At 34.9% G+C, this 14536-nt stretch overlaps 1 protein-coding gene across 2 annotated transcripts in view; it reads left to right on the top strand.

Moving 5' to 3' along the window:
* Nucleotides 1-14536, top strand: part of ROS3 (RNA-binding (RRM/RBD/RNP motifs) family protein) — a 91355-nt gene that overhangs the window by 28924 nt on the left and 47895 nt on the right. The window contains exon 2 of one of the 2 annotated variants that reach the window (XM_089813905.1): nucleotides 3108-3317. The exons of the other annotated variant lie outside the window; for it this stretch is intronic. Coding sequence (XP_089670031.1) covers nucleotides 3108-3317 — 210 coding nt within the window. The remainder of the gene's footprint in view (nucleotides 1-3107; nucleotides 3318-14536) is intronic. 2 annotated transcript variants of the gene reach the window in all.

Here is a 14536-nt window from a genome sequence, read left to right as displayed (position 1 = left end):
TGTTTTAGTTTCCGTTGGTAAGTGTTGCCATCGGCTATCTCTGTACACCCTCAGAAAGGTTTTTCCTGATGGGTATTTAAGCACAACTTGTAAGTAGTCGTAGGTATGTGATTTTGATCATTTTTTTTGTACTGTGAATTCCTGTTGGAGTTCTTTGTTGTTTGCCATTTCGAAAGTGAAAGATCTTCCCTACTTGGCTAATTCTGGTTTCGGTGGGATTCAACCCTTACCCTATTCCGTTGCCTGTAATACTTCGCTTGGATCTGGCAAATCGAAGCACTATATTGTGGCAAATATTAATTAAAGGATTATTCATGTTCAATCTCTTGTTTGGCTTTATTTGATGAATTCGGATCTGTAAGGTTTTGTTTGCATGACTGAACCCACCTTCCATCTGTACTCCATTCGCTATCTGCAACATGCAACGCATCTTCCATACATCGACATAACCCATTTGTAAGACTCTCTTTTTCCATTTGTATGGTCCTTCCTCATTCGTACATCCGACTAGTTATCCCTCTTCACACCCCTTCCACATCATACAACTTGCATTTCTCCATACCATATGGCCAAAACTGTCCACCATACGGCATCTACTGCCATCCATCCTTACTATACGGCCTGTATCGTACGACCCCTTCCTTGATTGCACACCCTCACTTGACCCCTTCCTTGATTGCACACCCTCACTTGGCAACCGTATGACATCTCATCCTAGCCGCACTACTTCCTAGTATACCATATGACTTCCATAGTAGACCCAACGAATTGACATTGTCAGTAACGAACAAGAGAAGGATTGTTTTTAGAGAATACCTTGGGAAAGGGACATCACGACAATGACATCATCCTTTTGGTTATTTATATGGATGATTTGATCATTACTGGTAGTTCGACATCTTTGATTCAGGCAATCAAACAAAATCTATGCCAGTGTTTTGATATGACTGACCTTGGGCTCATGCATTACTGCCTAGGTGTTGAGGTTTGGCAATAGTCTTCTGGTATATTCATCTCTCAGTCCTAATATGTCAGGGCTCTGTTAGACAAATTTTGTATGCAAGATTGCAAGCCTGCATCTACACCCATGGAGAGAGGTCTCAAGTTATTAGCCAAATCTGATTTTCCTCTCGTTGATGATAATACATACATGAAACTAGTAGGCAGCCTCATCTACCTCTCTGCTACTAGGCTTAATATTAGCTTCGCAGTCAGCTATATCTCACGCTTTATGACAACTCCCAAGGCTGATCATTGGATGAAAGCAAAGCGTGTGCTTTGTTATGTGAAGGGCACTTCAGATTATGGACTTCGTTACTCTCGAAGTTCTAAGCCTAGACTCAGTGGGTTCATAGATTCAAATTGGGCAGGCTTTGTTGACAATAAAAAGTCAACTTCTGGATATGTGTTCAGTTTAGGATCTGGTGCCGTCACATAGACTAGTAAGAAGCACCAGACAGTTTCTCTCTCCTCTATAGAGGCCGAATACAGAGGGACAGTCAAGGCAGGTTGTGAAGATGTTTGGCTTCGTTAGATGCTTGGGGATATGCAGATGTCATCAGTAGGACTGACCACTTTGTTGATAACGAAGGCATTATCAAGTTAGCACAAAATCTAGTGTTCCATGAATGAACCAAGCATGTGGATGTTCACTGTCACTACATACGACAACTGGTTGAAAATGAGACAATAGAGTTATAGTATGTTCCTACCACAGATTAGACTGCAAACATTCTCATCAAGCCTCTTGGTCCTGATAAGTTTGTCAAATTCAGAGGACAACTTGTTGTTGTGGATAGATTAATCATTAAGGGAGAGTATTATGATAATAAATAAGCTTCTATTATTAGTTAATGGTTATTTGTTTGTAATCTATTGTAGATATTAGAATGTTTTTAATATTTAGTCAGCTGTAGTTATCTATTAGCTTTCTTTAGCTTTCTTTTAGCTAGAATAGAATATTTCTATTCTTTAGGATTGTTTCCTAAGGAAGCATCGCTTTATTCTTTTGTATATATAGACTTATCGGTCTCTATTAATAACAAGCAAATATTTACCAATTACTTCGTAATAATTTTATCATTGACATTTTTGGTTTCAGTCTTGTGTGATTGTTCAGCAAAAGATCTCTCTTTGGCTAAGAGGGAGTGTTGAAGATTGTAGCTGCAATAGAGATCTTTATCTCTGAAAATAGGGACGTTATTACCATTACTGTTGCCTTCAGCTGAAAAGGACACATGATAAAATTATAGTATTACATGTAATGACGTGTCATTTGTCATGCGTTGAGGCATGGAAATTTGAAAAATTGTAATTATAATTGTACTAAAGAGTCACATTTTGGGAAACTGCAAAGACCCTTCTGTTGGAATGTGAAGAGTCTCCTCTTAAGATTATATATCACATCAAGCGATAGGCATTGTACATTTGAATTTTATTATCAGTAAAGTGATTTTTGGTTTTGTGGCTGGGTTTTCTCTTTATTCTAAAAGGGTTTTCCCAGGATATTTTTGGTGTTCATTGTTTCAGTTTTATCTCTTTCTTATTGCTGTTTATCATCCTTGATTTTTGGACTCCAAATTTAACACCATTGCCCTACATTAACACATTAATATATCTTTGGATTGATCCATTAAGTTTCTATACAATATTCATTAGTAAGTAAGCTGTTTTCGTTTTATGTTTGTCTTATTTTAAGTGGCTGTGCATGCCTCAGTGAGGCACAATGGTCGAGCTTCTGCTGGTCACAGTGGAGTTGCAGCATTGCGAAATATCCTTTAACTGGCTGCAAAGTACAGCCTTGTGATTCCAGTTACAATAATGTTTCGCAACAGCCAAGAAACAGCCTGACCTGTTTTCAATGACCCTTTCTTATTGCAGATAGGTTGTGGGCTTGGAAAATGTGAAATGTGCCTCTTGTTTCTTAGATATTTATATAACGAATAATGGAGATTAGGTGTATATTCTTGCTTCTCTATTTAGATTATTCCTGTTCGCATGATTGCTTCAGCTGCTGCGTTGTCATTTTGTTGCTGTTATTTGTTTTTAGTAACGTTGTCAATGTTAAGAACAATGATTTATTTGTAACTATTTGGATGGAAGTGCAGTATAATGGATGCGCATGGAAAGGTGGGCGCCTGAGAGTGGAGAAAGCCAAAGAACATTATTTAGCTCGGTTGCATCGTGAATGGGCTACAGATGCTACAGAAATGGCAACTGATTCTGTTGATGCTAACAAATCAGTTACACCGCATGATCAAGCAAGTGTGGCATTAGAAAAGAATGGATTAAAAATCTTTTTTCCAAACCAGAAAAAGGTAATGCACAAAAATGTGTGAGTTCACTGAGATATTGATATGAAATTGATTATCAAATTCTTCTTTGAGGGGAATTGAATGGCAGAATTTGAGTCCATAAATACAACGAAAATCGCCTTTCTCATTTCTTTTTAATTAAAAGAATGCAAATACTACATTAATCTTGTTGTCATAATGATTTCATGTACCGGAAAAACTACCTTAAGTTTACAGCAACAAAAGGGCTCTATATAGGAATACATCTACTCAGCACAATTTGCCACATGCGACCACAGTACATATGTATGAATGAGTAGATGTCACTCTCATCTAAAATTTTACATTGAATTAACTAACATTATAATTCCTTTTGGAGAAAAGCATCACATGCAATATCTTGATTATCATGGCTTTGATATATCTTTAGAACTTTATATTCTATTATTCTTTCTATGATCACATAGTAATTACTTATATAAGTTTACCATGGTGTCCAACTCAAGGGATATTATTCATAAGGCTTATACTCATGTGCTTATACTCATGAAACACACACAATCCGTCTCTATAACTAATAAGAGTGAGCTGACTTAACCAGGAATCAACTCGTTGAACATACCAATAAATAACTCATTCTTGATAGTGATTATGGAACTTGGACACTTTACAAACTGTGTTTTGCCTTGATACTTATAGTAAGCAATAATATATATATATATCTATCTATCTATATATATAAAGCATGCTGAATTCAGAGAAACACAACTTGTTAAAATCATTTGTTGGCAATGAGGTTTCCTTGGAGTGGTTTAGACAATTTGGTGATACAAATTGTAACCCTATTTATCATTTGCATTGGTTCTTGTTTCACAATGGGATAGTAAGGATCAAAATTCCAATGGGAATTCATTGGAAGAATGTTGAGTTAGTTGTAATTTAAAGAAAGATAATGTTTTGATGTACAAATTTTAAAAAAATAATGTTTTCAGGAGCAAAATCATCACTGAGAATGAGAATTGAAACAATATGAATGTTAGGGGATGACTTGCTTAATTGATTTTAACTCTGATTATGAGTTTAGACTTTTTGATTGTCTCCCATAGCCAAAGGTTTAAGTGGTTTCCTGTTGTAATATCTATACAGCACTTTATGTTTATTCTTCATAAACTCCTCAGCACTGCTCTCACCCTTTGGTTCACTTTACCGAGCTTGACCAGCCACCACAACAAGTCTGTGCAATGGGCAAGACAAATCTGGCCAAGCTGTCAACGACCTTGATTATTTTCAGGTGACAGGTTACAGGTTACTATAGGCATATCTGACCAGAAGGTTTTGTAGCAGATAGCATGTCTTGGACTAGTCTTTTCAAACTACCAATTCTTCATATGCCCAATCTGTTATTCAGATTATTAGCAAGCCTTCCAAACCAGTAATAATTTTCTCTGAGCGATGGCTTGAGTTAACACTAATACTGTATAAAATGTGGAAAGCTTCTGCAAAGTTACCGGTGCACTCTTAGTGCTGAACATTGGCTTCCACCCTGAAACAAATGCACAAAGAGAGTTTGTTAATAGATTTCTTGAGGGAATTTTCGCTTTGGCAAGACAGCAAGATTATTTACCAAATTAATAAAATGTAGACGATCACATTGATTGGAGTTTTTACAATTTAAATACCATCACAATCATGACCCACTTTTGATTGATTTTAAGCTCGAACACTTAAAAAAAAGAGATTCAAATTGACAGCAGTTAGGGCAAATATTAATTTGGAGATTGGGTTTTCTTCAGATTAAACCTTATAAGAAAAAATCTTTCTCAGATATAATATGCCTTAAAAAATTCTTGCAAAAGTGGGACAAGAAGCATTTAGTCTTTCATTGCTAGCAGTATCACGCGTGCATATCACCTTTAACATCTCGTGCTTGAAGAAAATGGCATGGAAAATTCTTAAAATTATAAATGGACATAAATATCCAATTCTAGGATGTTCGTTATTTGAGAGGAGTTAAAGACTAAGTTACTGCTGGGATCTCGTTGGTTTAAGGTTTTGTAGTTCGAGGTGCCAATATTGAAACATCCAGCACTAGATTAGCTGCATTTAAAACATTTCAAAAGGATGAATTTTCAGGATGCCAAAAGATAGCTCAATCCTGTGTTAGTTATTAGTACTTTATGTGACTAGTTAGAGTTTTACATGGTAATGATTTGATGTGTTTGTCTCCAGTCAAATGTTTTGGGTGATTATGATTGTATGAGTTTGTTTGCAATCATAATTGTTGTGAGTAGAGGGGTGTCCTTGTTCATAACTTTGGTGTTGGATAGTTGCGTTTGCACCTATCTAAATTTGTCGACCTCAGATAGATGTGTTAGTTCTAATCATTGAATAAAAGCCTAGTAAGGTCAAGACTCAATCCTATTGAAGAAGCACTGTGAGATGAGTTTCACTATTGTTTATCTTGAGTAGATATATATTCTACGACTCATTCCTTTTGGGGTACTTGATGAACTTCTCAATTAGTTCATCAAGTATTGTTGGTCCACTTATGGGAGGAGAGGAGGGGAGGGGCGGGGGGATGTCTTGGTTATGGTTTGTTAGTTTGTTTAAGTTTATTTAGAATTTTTCTTTCTTTCTGTGATTATATGATACCATAATTGTTTTTCATGAAGGGAGTTGTTTTAGGAGGTTCCTCTTGTATAGGATATGGAAATCCTATATCACACAGTGTCTTGTTAAATGGAAATGTGTAGAAAATACAAGCACTTTTGTGTATAAAATTTTGTGAACTTCTAAAATTCTGCCCAAATTTTTGATATATAAAGTTATAAACTATGGGCCCAAAATACACCTATTATGGCCCAAACACACACAATCCCTCTTTTTTGTTAGTTGGGGCACGACCCTAAGCTCTAGTTGGCATAATAGGCTGTAGCACATGTAAACTATACAACACGTGTCCAACAGATTTTTTGGTTTCCTAGTGTAATCTATAACAACCACTTTTCCCGGGTCTTAAATTAACAACTAAGATACTTATATAAATATAGTTATTACTTCAATTTCATAGGAAGACAGTCATATGAGTCATGTTCGTGTGAATGAGATTTACCGTTAAAAACAATTAGACAAAATTTCTTAACTAAGAACTTAAAACACTATCAATGAATTTACCATAGAAATTAAAATCCACATACTGTGAAATTTGAATCGATAAATCATTGTAAGAAGGCTTCTGCAATCACTCAGATTAGTCCACAAATACCACTATAACAAAGTCATATAACGACTACCATTCAATACCGCTATATTAAAATTAGATGACGATTACTATTAAATACCACTATATAAAATTAGGGCATCACAAACCACCGTATCAATTAGGGCATCGATTACCATTGAATCATTTAAGGCTTCAGATACCATTGTATCACATAGGGCTTCAATTACCACTGGATCATTTAGGGCATCAGATACCATTGTATCAATTAGGGCTTTAGATACCACGGAATTCAATTAGGGGTTCAAATACCACTATATCATTCCTTTCCTTTCAATTTCTTAACTGTGGCAATAACTTAAGATTACAAGATATGCTCATAATCAATATTCATATAAATAAAAGACCGAGATAACAATCCATTTGATAAATCTATCTCTCACAACTAATGTGTAAAGTAACTGGAATAATGATAGAACTCAATTAATCTCACCTTAGTCTTGCATATACATTGTAAAAGTAAAATACTTGTTTCGGTAACCAATTGAATGTATAACTTATCTTTGTCTGTTGTACATCCGACAACTTGGGAAGAGGTGAAACATTGTTAGGGGCTTAACCACCCAACCTCGGACCATAACTTTATCCCCGCACAATCTCTAACGAGAAAGGCCCTAATAGATAGGGATCATCTTGTCATCCACTGAACATCTTGGTATCTAACCACACCCTTCGACTTGACAGCAGGAGATTACAATAACAGGATCGTGCATGAGCTATTAAATGTTTCCTTTAAAAAAAATGATAAACACTATTATATCATAACTGACACTATATCATGTTATTGCAGATACCTTTCTCTCACCTCATCACCTTTTCCATAGCTATACAGCCGGTGAATCCTAGGTGTTCGAATCTTAGAGCATTCGGCTTTGTTTGTTGATTCCCAACAAATTCATGAATAACATATATGTTCTAGCTTATCACAATTTGTGATTTGAAAAGGATATTCTTAAAGATTGCATAATTTATTGTTTAATTAATTTAATTTAGTCACATTTGATTTCTCTCCTACGTTCTTGCAAAATCATTCCACCTTTTCACTATTTCATGTCTTCTTTGCCAGTGAATCCTAGGTGCTCGAAAGATTATGATCATTCTATTTTAATTACATCTCTTCACCATTTCATGGCATCTTTGCCGGTGAATCCTAGGTGTTAGAGAATCTATGAGTGTTTGTTTCGAAGATTATGATAGTATGGTTATTGATGTTGGTTCATATAATCATTTTAGTTGCTACAGCTACCATTCGATTTCATAAATGATGTTCAATCACAAAGATATTACTATGAAGTTCTTCTATGAAACTCTATGAAATACAAGGACCAGCAGCAAGGTATTGAGCATTAATCTTAGTCTTTAACAATGTGTAGCCGATTGCAGTCGAACATTCTACTCAAAAAAGGAAGAAACTATGAATTATGAATGCATATAGTGTATTACTTTCAGCCTTAGCAATGTGTAGCCAATTGCAGTCGGACATATACTCAAAAAAAGAAGGAATTTATGAAATACAATTGTATATATTTGTGACCTGAGATTGGGCTTGAAGTTTTGTCTGGATGTGGCTCCTCCCATCCTTGGCCGGAACTCCTGTTTGGCTATTTGTTCACCCGCTAGTTGAGACTTGATTGCAGATTTTAGACGCCAGCAGAGTAAGGGAGAACAAGGTAATTTTGGTTGGGCAGCTAGAAAGAATGTTTTGGCTGAGAATGATTATGCTCGGTTTGAAATGGGAACGTAGCAAACAATGGCAAGGAGATGCCGTCTTGGCTTCTCTTAAAGGCGAGCCGTGGCTCCTCGGCTTCTATTGGTTAAAAGATTATTTGCCAATTTAAAATGCCAAGTGTTTAACGGGTTAAAAAGATTATAAGCCAATTCGAATTCCATGTGTTAAATACGATTAAAACAAAAAGAGGAAAAGATAAATAAAAGGTTGGAAGAAAGAGTTGGAAAGATTATAATTTAATTATTGTCAATTTATCATGCCAAGAGTTAATCGATTAAAAGCAAAGAATATTAAAATGGAAAGAATAGAGTTGGAAGATTATAGTTCGAATATTATTATAATTCGAATGTTATTATATCTCAAAAATTATTATTATAATATATACTTGCATGCATTAATGTAATTATATCAATGGGGTGTCATCATTATATTAAGTTATGGTGCCATTTCCTTTTTATTTTTATATTCATGTATATGAATATTTATTATAATATTATGATAAAAGATCAATTAAAATCCTTTGATATATGATTTATATTTTAACTCAATTACTTTGTGTTTATCAAATTATTTATTTAAATAGCTCATGTGGGTTCCACAGATGTATCTTGTTTCAAGTCGCTAGGTCCTCAACTAATTTGCCTAATGATGGTGATGCTTCTGTGCCTAATTCTTTTCTGACAATGCTTCCACCCCTTTAACGTGTTTCCTACAAGGAAATTCTCCGAAATTAAATCATAACAAGTTATAAATAATCATAATGGCTAGCTGCCTTTTCAATTTCATGAATTTGTGATATCAACTAGCATGTTATCTTCACATGAAATTATAACGACTAACCATTTTATCATTTCACAAGATTATAACCAATTTAATTGTCAACTGACTTCATGTGAATCTCAACGGCTATATTTCAAATTAGGTCAAAAATTGGGATGTAACATAATCAACACAGAACTAGGGGTGGAATTTATGAATCAAAGATAGAGAGGAGAAACATTTAATAGCAGAATGAATTTCAATGTAATAGGGGCCAAGATGAAGCACACAGAGACCATTTTGAAACAATAGAAATTCTCAAGTAGAGCACCTAGATGACAATAGTCGAATAAATCATGATCAAGAATGGTTCAAATTTGTTTGTGCTTAAGTTTTGTAAGTAAAAAAATCAAAGTGTTTGTAAGTAAAAAAATGCTACAGTAACTTTAATTTAAGAAGCTTTTTTATATATGGATCAGTATCATTATAGTTATGGTATAAATACTAAGTTGCTTGGATGCATGATTTTTTGTTTTGGGATTTTGGATGTGTTTGGATGCGTCTATATATATTTTTAATAAATATCTATATATAGACATACAAAAAAATGCAAGAAATATACACAAATAAATCATTTGATTGTGGGCTTGGAATCAAAAAATTCAAGTACCTTAGATACCTAAGCCAGGCCTTAAAAGCCCAATAATCCTGGGCATTAATACACTTGGAGGGACAATGACTTCAGCCACATCTTTTCACAAATAATTGGTTGGCAGCAAAAGACGATTCCTCACCTCAGATTTGAAGGCTCCACAATTTGAAATGGTGCGATAGCTCAAAAGAATCAGAAATAACATTTGAAAACTACACCTTACATGCATAAATCAGATAGAAAATATAATATTAATCAGATGTTTGGGATGCCTTCTTGCATCTCCAACAATGATAACATGGTTCATTTGGGTAAACTTGATTGCCTAGGTATATAGTCAACTTGTGACTTTCTTAATTTGGCCCCAGGACTTGCTTTTGACTAGACAATAGAAATATTTAAATCAACAACTCCAAATTCCGCAACATGGTCAAAGATTGTTGCCAAGAAATAGATAAAACTGGTGGCTAAATGTTTTGTAAGTCACTAGTGTTAAAGAACTAAGATCGTTTTCAGCAAATGTACTAACATTTCCATTGTAATTGATATGTTCCAAATGCAGATTTGAAGACTTGTAAATATGAGAGGAGATATGTCTCATGATGAGACATATCTCTATGGTTAATCATCATTAGTTAATATATTAATAATATAAATAACCATATGAATAATATATATATTATTATACACACACACACATATATATAAGAATATTTATCTAACGATGATTTACCATCAACAATGTATCTCATGATTGAATCAATCTGACTATGACTACAAACTTAACAGTCCTAGTCCCTCTTAGTTAGGGAGGATTGTTATAGAACACATTATGCTCTTGAGTATATGAATAGATATCATCTCAGTATGATATTCCTAGAATAGTATATTTAAGGATATCAACATATATCCATCAACTTAGATGTTATCTTTCAATATAATCCAAAGTATGATTCAACAAGAAATATCAATCATATGATATTCATCATATTTATATTCTTTTGGTATGTGCATTGGATGCCTACTAAAAGAATATGTTATATCCTAGTAGAATATGAGTTATCTGATTTTCGACGCTCTGGGACAACAACTTAATGTAGTCTGTCAAATAACAAGAAATCACAATGTCATGGTCTCTATCATGACAAGTATCATGATCTTTGGCACTCGGGGACAACAAATGAAGTCTAATCATGATACATTCATTATCATGACTTCTAGCACTTTGGGACAACAACTTAATGAAGTCTGTCATGATAACAAATCTACCCTTTATAAGATCGTCACCTTACAATGGTTATCTTTTGTTTATATATGTCAATGAAAGATCGTCACCTTTCATTACATATCATATGTGAAATAGTAACCACCATGAACCAAGTCAGAGGGTGGTAAAAGGGCTTTAACCTCAATTCTCTCTCATAGAGAAGAATGCATTACAAGGAATTTCACTTCGAACTTTTCCCTTATACAGAAAAGGTCACACTTCAAATTTCTCCTCTGAACAACAATCCTGGGAAGTCAAGTCCTCTAGTTATTCTCTTAGAGCTCTCTTTGCCTAAGGATGCTTGTCGAACTCCCTTTGAATCTGATATCGATCTTCCGACTTTTTGGTTGTAAGTCATTATTTCCTCATGATGTACATAGTGACAGGCCCATCAAAATTATGCAGTCACACATGTATTTTTAGACTCTCTCTGAATATCAATCTTCTGAGCTCCTACACTGCCTTCGAAAAAGTGTTAGACTCCCTCTTAATGGAAGAGCCCCTTGTCTAGAGTTTATTGCATAGTCATGGATGCTCATAATCTCAATCATCAAGGATATTCACTTCAAGTGCCTCACTCTATCCAGCCTGATCATGAGATGACTAACGAATTCTAGATCACAACTTCTTTGGAGGTATTGTCATAAGATTGAGTCTGCACAATATTTGGTAGCATGCATAAATACCAACCTTATTATCCTGCAAGAACATCCCCATACAAAGGAAAAAGATCAAGGTAGGTAACTCTTATGGTACATTTGGAAACACAATTAAGAGAGAATACAGTGAGTAGATACATGTCATACTTAAAGATAAGTAATACTTATCTGCATGTGAATGAAACATTTTCCCTTTAAAGATGGTTTAAGTGGGAATGGAACATTTTTTATCATTTCCCCCCCAAAATGTGAAGTTCCCACTGTTATATCATCAAACAATTGTGCATCATTTTCAAGTATGAAAAACTTCTTAGTTATTTTGTTAATGCCAGTAGATCACTCCAAAATACAGTCATAATTTACTATTGAATGAACATGATTACTCCTTCAATTACTCTTGCCTTGATGATATGTAGTGAATCAACTATTCAATATCATCAAGGATTGCTTCAATTGTAGATATCCATGTACACAAAATTAGTCACAAAGACTACCCAGATTTCCATGTGGCTACAAGAATGACTTGGATCACCTCTTGATTAATTCAGCTTTGCACGATTAAATTTGTATCTTTGAATAATCTGCAAGACTCTCTAATAGAATGTGGACCCTCAAATATAATAAGTGGATGTGATCTTTGTTTGTTGAGATTATACTATCTTCTTTGTTTATTGAGATTATACTTATTAATGTTCTTGTCTATGCTTGACTTCCTATGCTTGTATATATTATTTGCCATCCCTTTCCTTCTGGGGTTTCTATAATGATCCGACTATTATTTGGTGCTTTCTGCATTCTGCCAAAGGCACTTGGTTGACCCCCTTAATACATGTTTGACCACTCCATGTCACGTTCTTGTTGATGCCAATAAGATATATGACATGTTACCGGTAAGAATGTATGCATTGTCTTTCACTTGGCGGGGGCTTGTTGTTGGTAAGAATGCAAATGTTCAATAATATGATATTGTCCTTGACTTAGTAGGCATTCCAAATGCCTATGTTATAACCAAATTAAAACAGTCAAGTATCGACTCTGGCTGTTTTACTGATATCATGATATGGTTTGCTTTTCATAGAAGTGCAAGTGTTGACATAGCCTACAATACTTTTTCTCCGTCGTACCAGTGCCACTGTTTTTATTCTCTCCTTATCAGGCCTTCATCTATTAAATTGGTAGCCTTAATATACTCTCGCAGTCAATAGATAACTATGCAATGTAGTTGGCTGTATTAGACATCAGATGTTGAAAGGTGTTGGTGATATTAATCCAAAAGAGTATCAATGCCCTCTAGCAAAGGTCGATACAGAATGCTCTTGAAGCTCAAACATTTTAGATAACACACAGAAATGAGAACACGTCTATCAGAGGGGTTTCAAAATCCTAAGAATGATATTATTGTATCTATTCTGAATTCTCCTGACAATCTTCAGGATAGATGCTGCAACAAAATTTATGCTCTGAAGATTGACCTATCATAACCGAGGACAGTAACGCGCACACACAGATGCTTGAAAAGATTTCAAACAAAACTCAATAGCTTTATTTCTCATAATTAACACTTCTGAATAATTTGTACCTTTCCATGTTAAGATAAGTCTGAGAATTTAATCGCTAGTTCTATGCAATAATCCATATTTCGAAAATCTTAACCAATTCAGATGCTATGTCACCCATGAAAAGAATATATTCTTAATTGTTCTTTTATCTTATCTCTCATGAATTCCCTATGGTGAGTCCCTATGTTTTATTGTTGATCAACACGTCTTCTTATCTCTCTGTTGCTGACTGTATTTGGTGTTCATGTTGAATGTAATATAACAGTTGTTGAATGGATTACTAGCTTCTCATTCGATGATCACTAATTTCCTTTTGTATTTTCCTTGATTGATAGCTCTTGTCACCATTCAATTTCCCTTTACCATTTGAATACTCAGATGTATCTTCTCTTTCTTACTTCCTTACTTTCTGTTGGCTGTATATATGTGCACTCATATATTCCCCATTATTTCCTCTTGGCGATAATTCATATTGATTCTACCTTCTCTTCTTTGGTGATCAGCGATTTCTGCTTTTACTCTGGCTATGTTGATTAGTTTATAACGGTGATGTGACTCCACCATCAATGGCATCGTAAAGTGTTATCTTCGGTTCTAAAGAGCAGATAACGGTGAACCTTTAATAATCTCATTCAAACCTGTTACTTATGCAAGTTTCGACCTGATTCACTTTCCTCTTAACCTCCACGTAAGATATCTGACTGCTGCTTATCTGGTGAGTTTGACTCAAATATTTTTGACCTGGGGGATCCACATATTTTCATGGTCTCAACATCTTGTTTGATGTGCCTGCATTTGGTGAGTCCTTCCTTGACAAATGACAACACACCTTTATATATTCCTCCTTATTTCGTTGCCTGTCCACGCCAATGGTTGATAATCCCTTGTTTGTCCACGCGCAGTAGCATATCTTTCACTTTATTAATCAAGTTCGATGCTATTTACTGACTCTTGAGTGTCTCGAACCCAATCTCCATAATCTCTGTGCTATCGTCAGCATGGCCAGACACAGTGATATCCTTTGTCCGTATATTTATGCTCAAGCCATAATGTTTATGCCGCTAAAGGAAAAAATGGTGTTCTGCAATGTAGCTTTAATCCAAGCAATCATCATAATCGCATTGTGATCCATGCACGATATAATCTAAACCCCACCTTCAAAAGCCAGTCTCCCGTGGGCTCAACCAGATTGAATGCCTTCATTCACACTGTCATAATATTTATCAATGAACTATGGTCAATAGACTATCATTCTGAACTTCAAGGCAATTGTCAATAGCCTCTGTTCTCCACAACACATATAGAATACACCTTTCCTTTTCATTACCCCATTACAAC

Source organism: Cupressus sempervirens, chromosome 2, assembly GCF_028749045.1.
Source record: "Cupressus sempervirens isolate cs-2001-9-10 chromosome 2, ASM2874904v1, whole genome shotgun sequence".
Lineage (NCBI taxonomy): Eukaryota > Viridiplantae > Streptophyta > Pinopsida > Cupressales > Cupressaceae > Cupressus > Cupressus sempervirens.
Note: the sequence above shows the minus strand (reverse complement) of the source record. Positions and strands in the feature narration are given on the sequence as shown.